Source organism: Babylonia areolata, chromosome 4, assembly GCF_041734735.1.
Source record: "Babylonia areolata isolate BAREFJ2019XMU chromosome 4, ASM4173473v1, whole genome shotgun sequence".
Taxonomy (NCBI): domain Eukaryota; kingdom Metazoa; phylum Mollusca; class Gastropoda; order Neogastropoda; family Buccinidae; genus Babylonia; species Babylonia areolata.
The window spans coordinates 10,274,810-10,297,442 of NC_134879.1; the positions used below are offsets into that span (position 1 = coordinate 10,274,810).

The 22,633-nt window shown below is 44.6% G+C and overlaps 1 protein-coding gene across 1 annotated transcript in view; it reads left to right on the plus strand.

The window, feature by feature from the left end:
- Positions 1-22,633, plus strand: part of LOC143280847 (cytoplasmic FMR1-interacting protein 2-like) — an 82,593-nt gene that overhangs the window by 49,088 nt on the left and 10,872 nt on the right. The window contains exons 20-28 of the mRNA XM_076585565.1: positions 2,623-2,822; positions 3,457-3,544; positions 6,545-6,688; positions 9,097-9,187; positions 16,402-16,532; positions 16,755-16,854; positions 18,238-18,344; positions 19,562-19,803; positions 21,376-21,532. Coding sequence (XP_076441680.1) covers positions 2,623-2,822; positions 3,457-3,544; positions 6,545-6,688; positions 9,097-9,187; positions 16,402-16,532; positions 16,755-16,854; positions 18,238-18,344; positions 19,562-19,803; positions 21,376-21,532 — 1,260 coding nt within the window. The remainder of the gene's footprint in view (positions 1-2,622; positions 2,823-3,456; positions 3,545-6,544; positions 6,689-9,096; positions 9,188-16,401; positions 16,533-16,754; positions 16,855-18,237; positions 18,345-19,561; positions 19,804-21,375; positions 21,533-22,633) is intronic.

The following is a 22,633-nucleotide window of genomic DNA, read 5'->3' on the forward strand; positions in this document are numbered from 1 at the left end:
TTTTACATGCACAAAGTGCATACTACACATGGGACCTCAGTTTATCGTGGCACCTGAATGACTAGTGTCCAGACCACTACTCCAGGTCTAGTGGAGGGAAACAAAGTACTTGCGAGTGTGAGATCTGAACCTGTGCGCTCCGATTCTCTCGCCTCCTAGAAAGATGCATCATCAGTAGGCCACCACTCCAGTTTTGTTGACTGTGCATGTTGTGTTATCTAACAACAAGCTGTGTGTGGCTGTGTGCTGTCATGCCTGACAACAATCTGTGTGTTGCTGTGTTCTGTCTTCCCTGTTTGTGGCTGTGTGCTGTCCTCCCTGACAACAAGCTGTGTGTTGCTGTGTGCTGTCTTGCCTGACAACAAGCTGTGTGTTGCTGTGTGCTGTCTTCCCTGTGTGTGGCTGTGTGCTGTCTTGCCTGACAACAAGCTGTGTACTGCTGTGTGCTGTTTTGCCTGACAACAAGCTGTGTGTTGCTGTTTCCTGTCTTGCCTGACGACAAGCTGTGTGTTGCTGTGTGCTGTCTTGCCTGACAACAAGCTGTGTGTTGCTGTTTCCTGTCTTGCCTGAAAACAGCTGTGTATTGCTCTGTGCTGTCTTGCCTGACAACAAGCTGGGTGTTGCTGTGTGCTGTCTTGCCTGACAACAAGCTGTGTGTTGCTGTGTGCTGTTTTGCCTGACAACAAGCTCTGTGTTGCTGTGTGCTGTCTTGCCTGACAACAAGCTGTGTGTGGCTGTATGCTGTCTTGCCTGACAACAAGCTGTGTGTTGCTGTGTGCTGTCTTGCCTGACAACAAGCTGTGTGTTGCTGTGTGCTGTCTTGCCTGACAACAAGCTGTGTGTTGCTGTGTGCTGTCTTGCCTGACAACAAGCTGTGTGTTGCTGTGTGCTGTCTTGCCTGACAACAAGCTGTGTGTGGCTGTAGGCTGTCTTGCCTGACAACAAGCTGTGTGTTGCTGTTTGCTGTCTTGCCTGATGACAAGCTGTGTTATGGCTGTTTGCTGTCTTGCCTGAAAACAAGCTGTGTGTTGCTGTGTGCTGCCTTGCCTGACAACAAGCTGTGTGTTGCTGTGTGCTGTCTTGCCTGACAACAAGCTGTGTGTTGCTGTTTGCTTTCTTGCATGACAACAAGCTGTGTGTTGCTGTGTGCTGTTTTGCCTGACAACAAACTGTGTGTTGCTGTTTGCTGTCTTGCCTGATGACAAGCTGTGTTATGGCTGTTTGCTGTCTTGCCTGACAACAAGCTGTGTGTTGCTGTGTGCTGTCTTGCCTGACGACAAGCTGTGTGTTGCTGTGTTCTGTCTTGCCTGACAACAAGCTGTGTGTTGCTGTGTGCTGTCTTGCCTGATGACAAGCTGTGTTATGGCTGTTTGCTGTCTTGCCTGAAAACAAGCTGTGTGTTGCTGTGTGCTGCCTTGCCTGACAACAAGCTGTGTGTTGCTGTGTGCTGTCTTGCCTGACAACAAGCTGTGTGTTGCTGTTTGCTTTCTTGCATGACAACAAGCTGTGTGTTGCTGTGTGCTGTTTTGCCTGACAACAAGCTGTGTGTTGCTGTGTGCTGTCTTCCCTGACAACAAGCTGTGTGTTGCTGTGTGCTGTCTTGCCTGACAACAAGCTGTGTGTTGCTGTGTGCTGTCTTGCCTGACAACAAGCTGTGTGTTGCTGTGTGCTGTCTTGCCTGAAAACAAGCTGTGTGTGGCTGTTTGCTGTCTTGCCTGACAACAATCTGTGTGTGGCTGTTTGCTGTCTTGCCTGACAACCAGCTGTGTGTGGGTGTGTGCTGTCTTGCCTGACAACAAGCTGTGTGTTGCTGTGTGCTGTCGTGCCTGACAACAAGCTGTGTGTGACTGTAGGCTGTCTTGCCTGACAACAAGCTGTGTGTTGCCTTGCCTGACAACAAGCTGTGTGTTGCTGCGTGCTGTCTTGCCTGACAACAAGCTGGGTGTTGCTGTGTGCTGTCTTGCCTGACAACAAGCTGTGTGTTGCTGTGTGCTGTCTTGCCTGACAACGAGCTGTGTGTGGCTGTTTGCTGTCATGCCTGACAACAAGTTCTGTGTTGCTGTGTGCTGTCTTGCCTGACAACAAGCTGTGTGTTGCTGTGTGCTGTCTTGCCTGACAACAAGCTGTGTGTTGCTGTGTGCTGTCTTCCCTGACAACAAGCTGTGTGTTGCTGCGTGCTGTCTTCCCTGACAACAAGCTGTGTGTTGCTGTGTGCTGTCTTCCCTGACAACAAGCTGTGTGTGGCTGTGTGCTGACTTGCATGACAACAAGCTGTGTGTTGCTGTGTGCTGTCTTGCCTGACAACAAGCTGTGTGTTGCTGTGTGCTGTCTTCCCTGACAACAAGCTGTGTGTTGCTGCGTGCTGTCTTGCCTGACAACAAGCTGTGTGTTGCTGCGTGCTGTCTTGCCTGACAACAAGCTGTGTGTTGCTGTGTGCTGTCTTGCCTGACAACAAGCTGTGTGTTGCTGTGTGCTGTCTTGCCTGACAACAAGCTGTGTGTTGCTGCGTGCTGTCTTGCCTGACAACAAGCTGTGTGTTGCTGTGTGCTGTCTTCCCTGACAACAAGCTGTGTGTGGCTGTGTTGCTGTCTTGCCTGACAACAAGCTGTGTGCTGTGGCCAGGAGCTGGAGACCTTGCTGGAGGTGACGCGGCTGACCCACACGATGCTGGGGGAGTTCCTGGTGCTGGACGACTTTGGCAGCATGCTGCTGGAGGCCAACCACAATGTGTCGGCGCCCTATGGCCGCATCACCCTGCACATCTTCTGGGAGCTCAACTACGACCTGCTGCCCAACTACTGCTTCAACGGGGCCACCAACAGGTACAGGAAATGGGAGTGTGTGGGTGGGTGGGTGGCGATGCTGTGGTGGGTGGGTGGATGTGGATGTGTGTGCAGATTGGTGGGGGATGGGGGGGGGCTGGGGTGCATGGGGTGTGTGTGGGTGTATTTTCCTAAGTGGATGCGCATGTGGAGCTCAGCTACGATCTTCTGCCCAACTACTGCTTCAACGGGGCCACCAACAGGTTACTGGAGCGTGAGGTTGTGTGGGTGGGTGGGACAGCTGTGTTGGGTGGGTGCATGTGTGTACGGGTGGATAGGGTGTGTGTGTGGTGTGGGTGGGGGTTGTGTAGGTTTGTTGGGGGTGGTTGTGGATGTGTATTCCTAAGTGGGTGAGCATGGGGAGCTCAGCTACAATCTGCAGCCCAACTACTGCTTCAGTGGGGCCACCAACGGGTACATGAGTGTGGGTGTGGGGAGAGTGTGGGTGTGGGTGGGAGGGCCATGTTGGGTGCGTGGATGTGTGTGTGTGTGTGCAATGTTTGTTTTTAACTGTGTGCGAGTGAGAGTGAGTGACAGAGCTCTTTTAAAGGTAGGGCAAGGGAATTGAAAAAAAAAAAAAAGTTGCCTGTATTACTGCAGGATATTATTTTTATGATGTGTGTCTGTTGCCCAGATTCGTCAAAATGCCATCTTTCCTGCTGAAAAATACCAAGCGAGACAAGCCTCCTAGTGCAGCCCCTTACTATCTGTGGGGCAGTAAGGTAACCATCAGCATGTGGCCCTTTCTCTTTAAAAAAAAAAAAATTATTACTTGCCTTCTGTCTATCTGTTTAAGTTAATTGTTCTATTTATTCACTTATTTGTTTAATTGGTTGTGTTCGATCTATGACAAATTTGTTTTCTGTTTTCAGATATATATATGAGTTATGGATCTTATATCTTATTCTGCATTATGTTTCTATCCTGTTAAAACGATCTTTCAGTTAATCTTTTCCTTCGAATAGAGAGAGAGAGAGAGAGAGAGAGAGAGAGAGAGATTAAATATTAAATCTAGGCCCAGATGTCTTTGTTTTTTTCATTTTCATAATGTAATGGAGAACACGCCAAAAAAAAAAACAGTCTTAGTTAATCTTTTAACCTTTAATTTAAAACTGCAATTGTGTTTGGGGTTGGGTAGTGGTTTAAAAAGTTCTCATTTATGCCTACCTTGGTCCAATGTACCTCCAAAAGGTACAAATCTGAAAAAGAATATATGTATTTTATATATATATATATATATATTTTTTTTTTGTTTTTGTTTTTTTTTTTTTCAATTTTTGATTTAAAAATATTTCTTTAGAATCTGGTTTGCTCTCAAGGTTTGACCAGCGCTTTGGGTCAATGTTTAGATCAAGCATTTACTTGAATCATTGTTATGCAAATGTGGTACGGCATATGGATCAGTCTGCGTGTTACTGTCTGTTGGCCATTAAGGTTTGTTGTGCTGTTGTGATATATCTTCTGCTTCTCATGACTTTATTTTCTTTTGACGGTGAGGTGATTCGAACACATACACATACACTCTTTTCAGCAGAATGGGAGAGGGATTGGACGTGGGCTGGGCGATCAGGGGATTATTTAGAAGAAAAAAAAAACAAGAGAGGCAAGGCCTTCAAGACTCACTTGTGATACACTTAAAAAAAAAAAAATCCAAGCTTTTTAAGATGAGAAAGATCAGTTTAAAGCAAATTAGGTCCCCTAGCATTAATTACAGAGTAATTTCCCTTTTTTTTTACAATCTGCACCAAAAACGTTTGCAAAATAAATAAAACTTCCATGCTTAGCAAAAGAAGTTCCTGTTTGAACAGAAAATGATAATAATGACTGCTCTTGTTGTTGGGTCAGAATATCAGATCAGAGAGCCAAGTTTACAGAATACAAAAAATATAAATATAACAGTAAATGCAGTTTGCATATAATTAGGCTTCATTTATTTTTTTGTGTGTGCCCATCCCAGAGGTGCAATATTGTTTTAAACAAGATGACTGGAAAGAACTGAAGTTTTCCTATTTTTATGCCTAAGTTGGTGTCAACTGACAAAGTATTTGCAGAGAAAATGTCAGTGTTAAAGTTTACCACGGACACACACACACACACACGCAGACAACCGAACACCAGGTTAAAACATAGACTCACTTTGTTTACACAAGTGAGTCAAAAAGAAGTTAACAGTGGAGTTGTGGGGCATTGGGTAGAGGGGTCATCTGTCATACTACCAGTGAAAAAACAACAAACAAACACCTACCCAGTTGTATACGGCCTCAGCGATTGATATTACAAATTGCTGGGAACCGTACAAAGCCCTGTGAATATCACCATATCTTGTACTCAGATCTACCCCCCTGTTCTTACATTGGATAGCGTAATCATGTGCTTTTGTAAAACTTGAGTGTTTAGACTGGCCTTTTTATCCCACTGTCTGTCGTGCCTTGGTCAAAAGAGATCAATGAGCTTGGCTTGAAGTCTGAGTACAGTTACATAGTACTTTTTGTGTTCTCTTAAGTGCTGGTTTTGCTGGATAAACACAAGGTGGTCCCTAGAGGAAGAAGTCCAGCTAAAAGTGGTGACTGACACCCTGACTACTGACACTGACCTGTCACACTGCTGACACCCTGACTACTGACACCCTGACCTGTCAGACTGCTGACACTGACCTGTCACACTGCTGACACCCTGACTGCTGACACCCTGACCTGTCAGACTGCTGACACCCTGACTACTGACACTGACCTGTCACACTGCTGACACCCTGACTACTGACACCCTGACCTGTCAGACTGCTGACACCCTGACTACTGACACCCTGACCTGTCAGACTGCTGACACCTTGACCTGTCAGACTACTGACACCCTGACCTGTCAGACTGCTGACACCTTGACCTGTCAGACTACTGACACCCTGACCTCAGACTACTGACACCCTGACCTGTCAGACTGCTGACACCCTGACCTGTCAGACTGCTGACACCCTGACCTTTTGCACACACAAAAAATCTGAAGAAAAAAACAAGGTCGGTGCTATACTGTTGTGATACGCTGTTCCTGGAGACGGCAGCTTGAATTTCACACAGAGACATGTGTTGTGACAAAAAGTAATGCAATACAATTCATTCAGAACAATACAATACAGGGTTCGTCACTAACGGGAGCGCTGAGCGGAACGCTCTGAAAAAACAAATTGCGCTCTGGAAAATTCCTTGACTCAGAGCGCTTGCGCTCTTGATTTTGAAAAGACATAAGCATACGCTACTGCATCTAAATTGTTATTCCATTGTCCATCACAAACAAGAGTCAAAAGCGCGATCGTTTTGCATTTACCGAAGTTTGAAAGCCGTCTGTTTACGTTTTGTTAGTTCAACCGGAAGTAGGCCTAGTGAATCAGGGGAGGCTATGCAAAAGAGCGCTCTTCAGACTTGAAGAGTAGAAAAGTGGAGCACACGATCGATTTCGCGGCCGTGCAAAATCAAAATGAATTTATGTTTGAGACTTGTTGCTCTATGTTTTTAGTGTGCGCTCTTGGTTTTCAGTTTGCGCTCATCAAAATTCTGAAACTAGAGCGCAGGCGCTCATGTGAAAAAATGTTAATGACGAACCCTGCAATACAATACAATACAATACAATACAATACAATACAATACAATACAGTGCAGTGCAGTGCAGTGTAACGCAACACAACACAACACAACACAACACAACGCAGTGCAACCCTGTCCTCATTTCAGCGACTGAACACATCGTTCAACACCATCTTCAGTCTGTACTCTGAGTTTATCGGGATGCCCCACCTGAGGGTCATCTGTCGGATGCTGGGCTACCAGGGCATCGCTGTCGTCATTGAGGAACTGTTGAAGAGCTCCGAGTCCTTTGTAAGTTACAGAACCTTCACTGTGTACATTTTTTTTTTTTTTTTTTTTTGTTCATCTTATCTTAACCTTCGCTGACTATCGTGGGTCGTACACCACCCAGAAGGGTACAAAAATGCAAATATCTCAGCCAATTCTTAATATTTTTCTACGAAATTTCAGAAATGCTTTCTACACCTAAAAGGCCAACTTTTGCCAAAAAATGAAAAAAAAAAATTAATTAGTTAATGAATAATTAAAGGTGGCGTTTTAACTACACACGGACGCTTGTGTGGGTCGTGTATGACCCATGCTTTTTAAAGAGGAAAAAACGTGGTCACCCCTTGAAAGCTCGTGTGGGTCATGCACGACCCATACCTTTTTAATAGTGATTTCAGAAGGTTTAATTTGCAGTTAGTGAAGGAAAATAAAGAAGTTTTACTTTCAATAGCCTCACTACCACACTACTCTCCCACTACCCCCCACACCCCTCCCCGCCCCGTCCCTTTCGCCTGTCTTCAGCTATAACCCCCTTCCATCCCTTTCTCTAACAGCATGTACCTGTGTGACTGAATATCTTTGATTGTGCGTGTATAGGATGCTATGAGTCATCTGTCTCTCTCCCTCTCTCTCTGTCTCGCTGTCTGTCTGTCTGTCTGTCTCTGTCTCGGTCTCTCTCTCTCTCTCTCTCTCTCTCTCTATCTGTCTATCTATCTCTGTCTGTGTGGATAAGTAGGGTTTGTATGTATGTGCATGTGGTGGTTGGAGCTTGCGTGCAAGTCTGATGTTCATCTTGCTGCATATCAGGCGATGGTCCGACCAACAGACTGCTCCTCTCATGCAGCGTGTAATGGAAACATCACCTCTGTCCCTCTGCCGGACAATCACATAGTCCAGCATGTGCCACTGCTTGGAGCGGGGGTGCATCCATGTGTTCTTGTACTTGTCCTCTTGTTGGAAGAGGGTGTTGGTGATGGTCAGTCCATGCTGCGCGCAGAGCGATAGCAAAAGCAGTCCGTTGGAGTTGCACTTGCCAGTGCCGTGCTGTCCTGGGACTTTTGGCCATGAGGAGAAGTCCACGCTGACGCGGGCATTGAAATCCCCAAGGATGATCAGCCTGTCCTTTCTGTCTACCACTGAACTGGTGTGGCTGAGCTCCTCGTAGAAAGCTTCTTTGATGTCATCAGGGTTGGTCATCGTCGGGGCATAGCAGCTGATGACTGTTGTGAAGCGATCCTTGGACAGCTTCAGACACAGGGTCATCAGCCTATTGTTTATCCCGTGTGGAAGGCTGTCAAGCTGTCGTGCAAGTTTGGTTCGTATGGCAAAGCCCACGCCTGAGGTTCTTGGGGTGCCATCTGGCTTCCCAATGCAGTAGAAGGTGTAGGCCCTCCCCTCCAACTTCCTCCAGCTGGGTTTCACCGGCAAACCTGGTTTCGCTCAGTGCTGCTATGTCCACCTGGTAGCGATCAAGCATTCTAGCAATGAGCGTCTTTCTGGTCTGTTGTCTCTGTCTAGAAGGGTGCGAACATTCCAGGCATCCAGAGTCAGGGCATGACTCCTGGTTCTTTTCTTCTGTTGTTTTCGACCGCTAGTGTTGGATGTCCAAGTAGGTCCGGTTTCCTACTAGGTACTAGACGAGGCAGGCTTTGTTTAGGGATCCTTTTATCTCACCTTCCCCATGTGGAGAGAGCAGTGCTGTCCCTAAAAAGGGCTGCTCTGACACTGTGGGAGGATACGGGCGCCGCATCTGCCCCAGTCTACGGCAGACGACCATCACCCCACCGCCGCCTGCATGCAGTCGTGACTTGGAACTGCCAGCAGCATCCTCTGCCTGTCCCCGTTACCACTTCTCCATCGCCGCAGGGCTTGGGAAAGCTGGGTGTTGAAGGGCTAGCTCATCATTCCGACATTAGCCTGGTTGCCTGACCGGCACAGGTGACATTTTTTTAGTGAGTAGGAGTTGTGCAGTCCCTTCCCCACTCTCTCGCCTACCGATGCTCACAGTCCCACAGGTGCAAATGCTGCCACATGTAGGATGGCCCCGGCAGGTGCAGGTTTTTTCTTTGGGGCTCCGTCTCCTAGGAGGACTTCCAGCCAAGGATAAGAGCTCCCCCTGCCCTTTGGTCATCCTCTTCCGCCTTTACAGCTGTTGGGAAAGGTTTCCTCCTCCGCCTAGTCCGTCATTGGGAGACTACACATGCGGCAGGTAGTACTGGGTTACATGGTACCAGTAGCAAGGTCTATGCCCCTGACCTGACCACCTGGCCCCTGTGAAAAGGATGTGAATACCCATTATTGTTGGGTTTTTTTTCTTTTTTTGACTTAGTTATTTGATTAAAAAAAAAATCATTATCATGATTATGACGATGAGGAAGGCATTGAGTGGAGTGCAGTGCAGACTAAGCAGACAGTTGATGGTGTGTCCCCAGCTGAAGGGAATCATGGTGGACTACATGCGGCAGCTGATGAAAGCCATGCCTGACAAGTGCAAGATGCAGATGTACAGCTATGGTTCTGCTGGTAAGAACATGGCCTTTTTCTCATGAAATATATATTGTTTACTTTTGTGTATCATCGTTTTGAATTCTTTATTTTGTTTAGTTTTTTATATTTGTTACTTTATTTAATTATTAATCATTTATTGACCCACGAGTGCTGTGAGGGGACGAACACCCACTCATCTCCTTTTAGGACCGAGGGCTGGGTAGGTGGGAACAGCAGGCTCCCACGGGCTGAGCGGGGTCCCTCAGCTGCCGTCGGTCCTGAAAAGGAAGCCGTAGTGACCGTGGCGGTCACCTGCGTGCTGACAGAGGACAGAGGCGTTTGATTGGCTAAGAGCGGGCCAGACTAAGATGGGCGTCTTTTCACTGTTAGCCGCGCGAAATTTGGCCAAACAGAGCAAACCATAGGCCTAGTTTGCATCAGTTTGACATGGTAAGTATATGTAAACACCAAACATGGAGTATAATACAAACTCCTCCTTTTTGTTTTATATATTATTTTTATTTTGCAAGTATCAAACTGATGAAATGATCACGCATAATGATATATGAATCAGTCGAAAGTAGACTGCTTCACAATAATACAGGGTCTATTGATGATATGACTTGGGTCTTGGGTTCAAATTGGGTATTTGCTGGATTAAAGGTGGAGATTTTTCTGATCTACCAGGTCACCCTGCAGGTGCAGACCTGCTAATGCCTGAGCCTTCTTCATGTGTATACACATTCAGAACATCAGACGTGCACGTTAGAGATCACGCAGTCCATGTCAGCATCTAGTGCATTATGGAAACAATTGCACACCCCCTTAAAAGGAGTATGGCTGTTTTAATGGCAGCGTAAAAATAGCAATACATGTAAAACCCACTTGTAGATAGGAGTGAGTGTGGGTGTTGCTGCCTATGAATGCACTGGAAAGAATGGACGAACTATTACAGTCACCTCAAGATGGTTTGTGTGCACACGTCCATTCAGTTATTGTCAAACCAAATGCACAAACACATTTAACACGTCTATTTCCCTGATCTATGTCTCTGTTTCTATGTCTGTCCCACATGGTCTCTCTGCTTCACTGTTAGGGAAAAACGAGAGGTGTGTTGTGGTGTGACAGGTATTCTGCAGCAGTGTTGCGTTGTGTTGTGGTGTGACAGGTATTCTGCAGTAATGTTGTGTTGTGGTGTGACAGGTATTCTGCAGTAGTGTTGTGTTGTGGTGTGACAGGTATTCTGCAGTAGTGTTGTGTTGTGGTGTGACAGGTATTCTGCAGTAGTAGTGTTGTGTTGTGGTGTGACAGGTATTCTGCAGAATGTGTGTTGTGTTGTGTTGTGACAGGTATTCTGCAGTAATGTTGTGTTGTGGTGTGACAGGTATTCTGCAGTTGTGTTGTGTTGTGTTGTGACAGGTATTCTGCAGTAATGTTGTGTTGTGGTGTGACAGGTATTCTGCAGTAGTGTTGTGTTGTGTTGTGGTGTGACAGGTATTCTGCAGTAGTGTTGTGTTGTGGTGTGACAGGTATTCTGCAGTAATGTTGTGTTGTGTTGTGGTGTGACAGGTATTCTGCAGCAGTGTTGTGTTGTGTTGTGGTGTGACAGGTATTCTGCAGTAGTGTTGTGTTGTGGTGTGACAGGTATTCTGCAGTAGTGTTGTGTTGTGGTGTGACAGGTATTCTGCAGTAGTGTTGTGTTGTGGTGTGACAGGTATTCTGCAGTAGTGTTGTGTTGTGACAGGTATTCTGCAGTAGTGTTGTGTTGTGTTGTGACAGGTATTCTGCAGTAGTGTTGTGTTGTGGTGTGACAGGTATTCTGCAGTAGTGTTGTGTTGTGGTGTGACAGGTATTCTGCAGTAGTGTAGTGTTGTGTTGTGGTGTGACAGGTATTCTGCAGTAGTGTTGTGTTGTGGTGTGACAGGTATTCTGCAGTAATGTTGTGTTGTGGTGTGACAGGTATTCTGCAGTAGTGTTGTGTTGTGGTGTGACAGGTATTCTGCAGTAGTGTTGTGTTGTGTTGTGACAGGTATTCTGCAGTAGTGTTGTGTTGTGTTGTGGTGTGACAGGTATTCTGCAGTAGTGTTGTGGTGTGACAGGTATTCTGCAGTAATGTGTTGTGGTGTGACAGGTATTCTGCAGTAATGTTGTGTTGTGTTGTGACAGGTATTCTGCAGTTGTGTTGTGTTGTGGTGTGACAGGTATTCTGCAGTAGTGTTGTGTTGTGGTGTGACAGGTATTCTACAGTAGTGTTGTGTTGTGGTGTGACAGGTATTCTGCAGTAGTGTTGTGTTGTGACAGGTATTCTGCAGTAGTGTTGTGTTGTGACAGGTATTCTGCAGTAGTGTTGTGTTGTGTTGTGTTGTGACAGGTATTCTGCAGTAGTGTTGTGTTGTGTTGTGACAGGTATTCTGCAGTAGTGTTGTGTTGTGGTGTGACAGGTATTCTGCAGTAATGTTGTGTTGTGGTGTGACAGGTATTCTGCAGTAATGTTGTGTTGTTGTGTGACAGGTATTCTGCAGTAATGTTGTGTTGTGTGTGACAGGTATTCTGCAGTAGTGTTGTGTTGTGGTGTGACAGGTATTCTGCAGTAGTGTTGTGTTGTGTTGTGACAGGTATTCTGCAGTAGTGTTGTGTTGTGGTGTGACAGGTATTCTGCAGTAGTGTTGTGTTGTGTTGTGTGACAGGTATTCTGCAGTAATGTTGTGTTGTGGTTTGACAGGTATTCTGCAGTAGTGTTGTGTTGTGGTGTGACAGGTATTCTGCAGTAGTGTTGTGTTGTGGTGTGACAGGTATTCTGCAGTAATGTTGTGTTGTGTTGTGACAGGTATTCTGCAGTAATGTTGTGTTGTGGTGTGACAGGTATTCTGCAGTAATGTTGTGTTGTGGTGTGACAGGTATTCTGCAGTAATGTTGTGTTGTGGTGTGACAGGTATTCTGCAGTAGTGTTGTGTTGTGACAGGTATTCTGCAGTAATGTTGTGTTGTGGTGTGACAGGTATTCTGCAGTAATGTTGTGTTGTGGTGTGACAGGTATTCTGCAGTAATGTTGTGTTGTGGTGTGACAGGTATTCTGCAGTAATGTTGTGTTGTGTTGTGACAGGTATTCTGCAGTAGTGTTGTGTTGTGGTGTGACAGGTATTCTGCAGTAGTGTTGTGTTGTGGTGTGACAGGTATTCTGCAGTAGTGTTGTGTTGTGGTGTGACAGGTATTCTGCAGTAGTGTTGTGTTGTGGTGTGACAGGTATTCTGCAGTAGTGTTGTGTTGTGTGTGACAGGTATTCTGCAGTAATGTTGTGTTGTGTTGTGACAGGTATTCTGCAGTAGTGTTGTGTTGTGGTGTGACAGGTATTCTGCAGTAGTGTTGTGTTGTTGTGTGACAGGTATTCTGCAGTAGTGTTGTGTTGTGTTGTGACAGGTATTCTGCAGTAGTGTTGTGTTGTGGTGTGACAGGTATTCTGCAGTAATGTTGTGTTGTGTTGTGACAGGTATTCTGCAGTAATGTTGTGTTGTGTTGTGACAGGTATTCTGCAGTAGTGTTGTGTTGTGGTGTGACAGGTATTCTGCAGTAGTGTTGTGTTGTGGTGTGACAGGTATTCTGCAGTAGTGTTGTGTTGTGTTGTGACAGGTATTCTGCAGTAGTGTTGTGTTGTGGTGTGACAGGTATTCTGCAGTAGTGTTGTGTTGTGGTGTGACAGGTATTCTGCAGTAATGTTGTGTTGTGGTGTGACAGGTATTCTGCAGTAGTGTTGTGTTGTGTTGTGACAGGTATTCTGCAGTAGTGTTGTGTTGTGTTGTGACAGGTATTCTGCAGTAATGTTGTGTTGTGTTGTGACAGGTATTCTGCAGTAATGTTGTGTTGTGTTGTGACAGGTATTCTGCAGTAGTGTTGTGTTGTGGTGTGACAGGTATTCTGCAGTAGTGTTGTGTTGTGGTGTGACAGGTATTCTGCAGTAGTGTTGTGTTGTGGTGTGACAGGTATTCTGCAGTAGTGTTGTGTTGTGTTGTGACAGGTATTCTGCAGTAATGTTGTGTTGTGGTGTGACAGGTATTCTGCAGTAGTGTTGTGTTGTGGTGTGACAGGTATTCTGCAGTAGTGTTGTGTTGTGGTGTGACAGGTATTCTGCAGTAGTGTTGTGTTGTGGTGTGACAGGTATTCTGCAGTAGTGTTGTGTTGTGGTGTGACAGGTATTCTGCAGTAGTGTTGTGTTGTGTTGTGACAGGTATTCTGCAGTAGTGTTGTGTTGTGTTGTGACAGGTATTCTGCAGTAGTGTTGTGTTGTGGTGTGACAGGTATTCTGCAGTAGTGTTGTGTTGTGTGTGTGTGACAGGTATTCTGCAGTAGTGTTGTGTTGTGGTGTGACAGGTATTCTGCAGTAATGTTGTGTTGTGGTGTGACAGGTATTCTGCAGTAGTGTTGTGTTGTGGTGTGACAGGTATTCTGCAGTAGTGTTGTGTTGTGGTGTGACAGGTATTCTGCAGTAATGTTGTGTTGTGTTGTGACAGGTATTCTGCAGTAATGTTGTGTTGTGGTGTGACAGGTATTCTGCAGTAGTGTTGTGTTGTGGTGTGACAGGTATTCTGCAGTAGTGTTGTGTTGTGGTGTGACAGGTATTCTGCAGTAGTGTTGTGTTGTGTTGTGACAGGTATTCTGCAGTAGTGTTGTGTTGTGGTGTGACAGGTATTCTGCAGTAATGTTGTGTTGTGGTGTGACAGGTATTCTGCAGTAGTGTTGTGTTGTGTTGTGACAGGTATTCTGCAGTAGTGTTGTGTTGTGTTGTGTGACAGGTATTCTGCAGTAGTGTTGTGTTGTGGTGTGACAGGTATTCTGCAGTAGTGTTGTGTTGTGTTGTGACAGGTATTCTGCAGTAGTGTTGTGTTGTGGTGTGACAGGTATTCTGCAGTAATGTTGTGTTGTGTTGTGACAGGTATTCTGCAGTAATGTTGTGTTGTGTTGTGACAGGTATTCTGCAGTAATGTTGTGTTGTGGTGTGACAGGTATTCTGCAGTAGTGTTGTGTTGTGTGGTGTGACAGGTATATTCTGCAGTCAGATGTTGTGTTGTGGTGGGACAGGTATTCTGCAGTAGTGTTGTGTTGTGTGTGGTGTGACAGTATTCTGCAGCAGTGTTGTGTTGTTGTGTGACAGGTATTCTCCAGTAGTGTTGTGTTGTGTTGTGACAGGTAATTCTCCAGTAGTGTTGTGTTGTGGTGTGACAGGTATTCTGCAGTAGTGTTGTGTTGTGGTGTGACAGGTATTTTGCAGTAGTGTGTGTTTGTGGTGTGACAGGTATCTGCAGTAATGTTGTGTTGTGTTGTGTGTGACAGGTATTTTGCAGTAGTGTTGTGTTGTGGTGTGACAGGTATTCTGCAGTAGTGTTGTGTTGTGGTGTGACAGGTATTCTGCAGTAGTGTTGTGTTTGCTGGTGTGACAGGTATTCTGCAGTAATGTTGTTGTGTTGTGGTGTGACAGGTATTCTGCAGTAGTGTTGTGTTGTGGTGTGACAGGTATTCTGCAGTAGTGTTGTGTTGTGGTGTGGTGTGACAGGTATTCTGCAGTAGTGTTGTGTTGTGGTGTGACAGGTATTCTGCAGTAGTGTTGTGTTGTGTTGTGACAGGTATTCTGCAGTAGTGTTGTGTTGTGGTGTGACAGGTATTCTGCCAGTAGTGTTGTGTTGTGTGTGGTGTGACAGGTATTCTGCGTAGTGTTGTGTTGTGGTGTGACAGGTATTCTGCAGTAGTGTTGTGTTGTGTTGTGGTGTGACAGGTATTCTGCAGTAGTGTTGTGTTGTGTTGTGGTGTGACAGGTATTCTGCAGTAGTGTTGTGTTGTGTTGTGGTGTGACAGGTATTCTGCAGTAGTGTTGTGTTGTGGTGTGACAGGTATTCTGCAGTAGTGTTGTGTTGTGGTGTGACAGGTATTCTGCAGTAATGTTGTGTGTGTGTGACAGGTATTCTGCCAGTAGTGTTGTGTTGTGGTGTGACAGGTATTCTGCAGTAGTGTTGTGTTGTGTTGTGACAGGTATTCTGCAGTAATGTTGTGTTGTGTTGTGACAGGTATTCTGCAGTAATGTTGTGTTGTGTTGTGACAGGTATTCTGCAGTAGTGTTGTGTTGTGGTGTGACAGGTATTCTGCAGTAGTGTTGTGTTGTGGTGTGACAGGTGTTCTGCAGTAGTGGTGGTTGTGGTGTGGTGTGACAGGGTAATCTGCAGTAGTGTTGTGTTGTGTGTGGTGACAGGTATTCTGCAGTAGTGTTGAGTTGTGGTAGTGACAGGGTATTCCTCCAGTAGTGTCTGTGTTGTGTTGTGACAGGTATTCTGCAGCAGTGTTGTGTTGTGGTGTGACAGGTATTCTGCAGTTGTGTTGTGACAGGTATTCTGCAGTAATGTTGTGTTGTTGTGTGACAGGTATTCTCCAGTAGTGTTGTGTTGTGTTGTGACAGGTATTCTGCAGTAATGTTGTGTTGTGGTGTGACAGGTATTCTCCAGTAGTGTTGTGTTGTGGTGTGACAGGTATTCTGCAGCAGTGTTGTGTTGTGTTGTGGTGTGACAGGTATTCTGCAGTAATGTTGTGTTGTGTTGTGGTGTGACAGGTATTTTGCAGTAGTGTTGTGTTGTGGTGTGACAGGTATTTTGCAGTAGTGTTGTGTTGTGGTGTGACAGGTATTCTGCAGTAATGTTGTGTTGTGGTGTGACAGGTATTTTGCAGTAGTGTTGTGTTGTGGTGTGACAGGTATTCTGCAGTAATGTTGTGTTGTTGTGTGACAGGTATTCTCCAGTAGTGTTGTGTTGTGTTGTGACAGGTATTCTGCAGTAGTGTTGTGTTGTGGTGTGACAGGTATTCTGCAGTAGTGTTGTGTTGTGGTGTGACAGGTATTCTGCAGTAGTGTTGTGTTCTGGTGTGACAGGTATTCTGCAGTAGTGTTGTGTTGTGTTGTGGTGTGACAGGTATTCTGCAGTAGTGTTGTGTTGTGGTGTGACAGGTATTCTGCAGTAGTGTTGTGTTGTGGTGTGACAGGTATTCTGCAGTAGTGTTGTGTTGTGTTGTGACAGGTATTCTGCAGTAGTGTTGTGTGACAGGTATTCTGCAGTAATGTTGTGTTGTGTTGTGACAGGTATTCTGCAGTAGTGTTGTGTTGTGGTGTGACAGGTATTCTGCAGTAGTGTTGTGTTGTGGTGTGACAGGTATTCTGCAGTAGTGTTGTGTTGTGTTGTGACAGGTATTCTGCAGTAGTGTTGTGTTGTGTTGTGACAGGTATTCTGCAGTACTACCTGGTTTTGCTGAACGATGTGATGCAGTACACGGACCTCAAGTCAGAAGTCTTTCAAGGGCTGAAGGAAATCGGCAACACCATCATCTTCTGTCGACTCATTGAAGAGGCACATGTATGTTCTTTTATTTTTTTTGTGTGCTCTGTACATTTCATTACTCCTGCATTTTGAGTTCATCTGCCCTGATGTCTCACAAACTTCTCAGTTTTTGTATGTTTTCTGTTGCTTTCCCGAGTTCAATGCTTTGTAAAATGTTGGCCCTATTAAAATTGAATAAATTTTGGGTTTTTTTGAAAAAAAAAGGAAGTAGAAAAGTGATGGCGCACCGTGTTGCAGAACAAGGAGGAGATTGTGGACCTGCACCTTGCCAGTCCTTTCCAGAACTTCCCCAAACCCTACGTGCCCACCAAGACAGCAGGGGGGAAGGAAGCCAAAGGTGTGTGTGGTGTTACCATTTGTCAGTGCATGTGCCTGTGTGTTAGCGTGTGCGTGCTTTCTTGTTTTCAAGGTCTCAGCAGGACGTTGGGTTTATGCTAAGACATCTGCTACATTTTTTTTTTTTTTTTTTTTTTAAGAGCACAAATGGTATTGCATATTTAGATCAGTCTGCATGTTTTGACTGATAGACACCTCCTTGAAAGTGAAACAGTTTCAATGTGTTTGACATGTTTTCTATTTGATATTCATCTGATTATATGACAGTAATTAGGTAATCATTTTCTGATGTTCCTTCTCTGTTCCCTCCCCCATTCGCTTTTATGTACATTCTAATTTGTTTATGTACGTACAGATATGTGTATGTAAAATCATGATCATCATGATGATTTTATATCACTTTATGTATTAAACCAGCTGTGAAGCTCCTATTCCTGTACCCCAACATGAAGAAGCTGTTACTCCAGCGAAAATTTGCTAAATTATAACCACAACTTTTAAAGACATGAATAGACTGCCGTTGTTTTTATATTATATACCGTAAAGTTCGGTCTATTGAGCGCACTGGTATATAAGCCGCACCCACTAAATTTAGGAAAAAATTGAACTTTATACATACATAAGCCGCACTTATTTCCGGTACCGGAACACATACTGATACTAAGAAAAACTGTCAATACTGTAGGTTATGAAATAAACACAAGCGGGAACAACACAAAGAAAAGCAAGTGAAAATACTGCTAGTGCCACAAAAAAAAAGAAGAAGAAATAAACACAACGAAAATAAGATCTATAATTTATGGATAGTCACATTTATTCAACGTTATCCTGCTCTCAGAATCCACTAAAATCTTCATCTTCAGTGTCCGAGTTGAAGAGAACCAGCACAGCTTCCTCCGCCATCTTGTCACTGACTTAGCCTCACTTTCACTTCATGAAGGTGGAGGTCGCTGCTGGTTCGTCGCTTGCACTGTCGTCTGCTAGGTCAATCGCCTTCAATTTGTAGGCTGCATCATAGGCATAACGTCACGTTTTCGGCATGATGAGGGTGTATGCTTGAGCAGTGTAGAACTGAATGCTGATCATGATTTGGGTGAGTTGAAGGGCAGCTAAGAATAGACGAGAACGTGACACTCCCAGGATCGTTAAAATCCGCAAATAAGCCGCATCATTGTATAAGCCGCAGAGGTTGAAGCTGGGGTAAAAAGTCGTGGCTTATAGACCAAACTTTATGGTATATCATTTGCGATGGACTTCCAGGATGACTTGTGTATAATTTTTTTTGTAGATAATCATCTCCATAGTCACTGACGTCTTCGTCATTCGCAGTGGATTTCCATGATCAGTATCTTTCTTTATTTCTTTTTTTTTTTTTTTTTTGCAGACCCCAAGGAGATAGAGAAGGAGACGAAAGCGGCGATGGCGGCCCTGGAGAAGAAGTACTCCGCCCTGCAGGTGGTGCCAGTCATCAAGAAACTTGGGCATCCTGTGGTCAGTCCCTTCCTTCACTTTCCTCTTTTCCTCTCTGGCTGAACTGGTGCATGTTTTGCTCCTGGTTTGCTCCCTGAAGTGTATGTGTGAGCGTGTATGTATGGTGTATGCAAGTGTACACATGTAAGTGTGTATGTCTGTGTGTGTGAGTGTGCATGTGTTTGTGTCAAGTCAAGTCAAGATTTTATTTCATGATGGTAAATTGAATAAGCAACAATTCCTTTTTTTACATCAAGCCATCAATGAAAAAAATAGAAAAAAATACAGGAGAGAGAGAGAGAGAGAGAGAGGGAGGGGGGGGGGGGGGGAAGAAACAAGCAGATAAAAAGCAACAACAACAAAATACATGCATATACAAGAATATCGTGATAAAGAAATACACAGTTGCATTTCTATTTCACACACACACACACACACACACACACACACAACTGAACACAAATGCTCGCACACAGTTACACCATGCCCATCCCATCCACATGCACATATTCCCACATATAGTACAAAATCCTTGCCAACACAAGGATATACAAAACATTTCACAATTAATAAAAGGAGTAGCAGACTGATAGATCAAGACTTGAATTACTGTTAAATATTTTCAATGAGGTGATCATTCAGATTTTTCTTAAACACGTTTTTTTATTCAGGATACCTTTTAGAGTGAGTGTGCAGAAATATGCGAGTGTCAACCTGTATCTGTGATCACTGGTGAACACTGCATCAGAAGTCCAATACCTCTTCTTCTTCTTCTTCTTCTTCTGTGTTCACTCGTATGCACACGAGTGGGCTTTTACGTGTATGACCGTTTTTACCCTGCCATGTAGGCAGCCATACTCCGTTTTCGGGGGTGTGCATGCTGAGTATGTTCTTGTTTCCATAACCCACCGAACGATGACATGGATTACAGGATCTTTAACGTGCGTATTTGATCTTCTCCTTGCATATACACACGAAGGGGGTTCAGGCACTAGCAGGTCTGCACATATGTTGACCTGGGAGATCGTAAAAATCTCCACCCTTTACCCACCAGGCGCCGTCACCGTGATTCGAACCCGGGACCCTCAGATTGACAGTCCAACGCTTTAACCACTCGGCTATTGCGCCCGTCAGTCCAATACCTAACCATTAAGCCACAGTGCCCCCAAATACTGCACTGTCAGTGAGGAAAAAAAAGGGAAAAATATGATGTGACATGACGTGTGGCTGTCCGGCAGCAAGTGGACATCGTGAACCAGGCAGACACGCTGACCCGGGAGCGGCTGTGCTGTGGGCTGTCCATCTTCAAGGTCATGCTGAAGAGGGTCAAGGACATCCTGACTGACCCCATATGGCAGGGCAATCCCCCGCCCCCCAACCAGGTGATGAACATCGACGAGTGCATGGAGTTCCACCGCCTGTGGAGCGCCATCAACTTCGTCATCTGTCTGCCGGTCGGGGAACACGAGTTTACCATAGAGTGAGTGTCGTGTATTTTGCAAGTGTTTATTTGTTTGTTTGTTTTGTTTCTTCTTCTTCTTTGTCTTTTCCTGCATTCATGGGCTGCACTTCCCATGTTCACTCGTATGTGTGTTTCAGTTCTTACGTGTATGACTGTATTTTTACCCCACCGTGTAGGCAGCCGTACTCCATTTGGAGGTGGATTCTGGGTATGTCCTTGTTTCCTTAACCCACCGAACGCTGACCTGGATTACAGGACCTTTAGCATGCATAGTTGATCTTCTGCATGTGTATACCCATAAAGGTGGTTCAGGCAATAGCAAGTCTGCACATATGTTGACGTGGGAGATGAGAAAAATCTGACACTGAACCCACCAGGTGTGCCAGGTGCACCAGGGATCAATCCTAGGTGAGAATCCAGTGCTCTGACCATTTGGCCACCACACCCATCATTTATTGACTCACTTGTGTAAACAAAGTGAGTCTATGTTTTAACCCGGTGTTAACCCGGTTGTCTGTGTGTGTCTGTGTGTCCGTGGTAAACTTTAACATTGACATTTTCTCTGCAAATACTTTGTCAGTTGACACCAAATTAGGCATAAAAATAGGAAAACTTCAGTTCTTTCCAGTCATCTTGTTTAAAACAATGTTGCACCTCTGGGATGGGCACAAAAAAAGAAAAAAGAATGAAGCCTAATTATATGCAAACTTCATTTACTGTTATATTTATATTTTTGTATTCTCTAAACTTGGCACTTTGATCTGATATTCTGACCCAACAACAAGAGCAGTCATTATTATCATTTTCTGTTCAAACAGACTGTAAGAGATGGTCTGATATGTTGTTAGAAACTCAAAGTAAGCTGGAAAGAACATGATTGTACAGTAAGAGATGGTCTGAAATGTTGTTAGAAGTGCAAAGTAAGTTGGAAAGAACATGATTGTACTGTAAGAGATGGTCTGAAATGTTGTTATAAATGCAAAGTAAGCTGGAAAGAACATGATTGTGCAGTAAGAGATGGTCTGAAATGTTGTTAGATGTGCAAAGTAACTGGAAAGAACATGATTGTGCTGTAAGAGATGGTCTGAAATGTTGTTAGAAACACAAAGTAAGCTGGAAAGAACATGATTGTACTGTAAGAGATGGTCTGATATGTTGTTAGAAGTGCAAAGTAAGCTGGAAAGAACATGATTGTACTGTAAGAGATGGTCTGAAATGTTGTTAGAAGTGCAAAGTAAGCTGGAAAGAACATGATTGTACTGTAAGAGATGGTCTGAAATGTTGTTAGAAGTGCAAAGTAAGCTGGAAAGAACATGATTGTACTGTAAGAGATGGTCTGAAATGTTGTTAGAAACACAAAGTAAGCTGGAAAGAACATGATTGTACTGTAAGAGATGGTCTGAAATGTTGTTAGAAACACAAAGTAACCTGGAAAGAACATCATTATATTGTAAGAGATGGTCTGAAATGTTGTTGCAAACAGAAAATAAGCCGGAAAGAACATGATTGTACTGTGAGAGATGGTCTGAAATGTAACCGAAACACAGAAAGTAAAGCCATGCCAATGTTGGTTGGGTGTTGGGTGAACAGACAGATGTTTGGCGAAGGGCTGACGTGGGCGGGCTGTGTGCTGATCACCGTCCTGGGGCAGCAGCGGCGCTTTGAGACACTGGACTTCTGCTACCATCTGCTGAACGTCAACCGTGTGGACATGAAGACCATCAAGAACGACAATGTCACAGGATTTGTGAGTGTTTCTTTTTCTTTTTGGTGTCAAAGACTTTGTGGGTTTTTTTTGTGTGTGTGTTATTTTTTTACTGAGGTGTCTAAGGCCTTTTTCTGCTTGTGTGTGTGTGTGTGTGTGTGTGTGTGTGTGTGTGTGGCTGTGGTGTCAAAGGCTTTGTGAGTGAATGTGTGTGTGTGTGTTTGTTTTTTGTTTTGTTTTTTTTTCCTTGACTGTGGGGTCAAAGGCTTCATGTGTGTGTTCTTATTTTTCCTTGACTGTGGTGTCAAAGGCCTTATGACCTTTTTGTTGTTGTCGTTGTTGTTGACTGTGGTGTCAAAGGCCTTATGACCTTTTTGTTGTCGTCGTTGTTGTTGACTGTGATGTCAAAGGCCTTATGACCTTTTTGTTGTTGTCGTTGTTCTGTAAACAACGCTACACCAGGTTCTGTAAACAACGCTACTCCTCCACCTTCCCCCTTGCCCCGCTCCCTCCTGTCAGAACCTGGTGTTAGTGTTGTTTACAGAACCTGGAGTAGCGTTGTTTACAGAACCTGGAGTAGCGTTGTTTACAGAACCTGGTGTTAGCGTTGTTTACAGAACCTGGTGTAGCGTTGTTTACAGAACCTGGTGTTAGTGTTGTTTACAGAACCTGGTGTTAGTGTTGTTTACAGAACCTGGAGTAGCGTTGTTTACAGAACCTGGTGTTAGCGTTGTTTACAGAACCTGGTGTAGCGTTGTTTTCAGAACCTGGTGTTAGTGTTGTTTACAGAACCTGGTGTTAGCGTTGTTTACAGAACCTGGTGTTAGTGTTGTTTACAGAACCTGGAGTAGCGTTGTTTACAGAACCTGGTGTTAGTGTTGTTTACAGAACCTGGTGTTAGTGTTGTTTACAGAACCTGGAGTAGCGTTGTTTACAGAACCTGGTGTTAGTGTTGTTTACAGAACCTGGTGTTAGTGTTGTTTACAAAGTAGTGTTGTTTAGAGAACCTGGAGTAGCATTGTTTACAGAACCTGGAGTAGCGTTGTTTACAGAACTTGGAGTAGTGTTGTTTACAGAACCTGGAGTAGCGTTGTTTACAAAGTAGTGTTGTTTACAGAACCTGGAGTAGCGTTGTTTACAAAG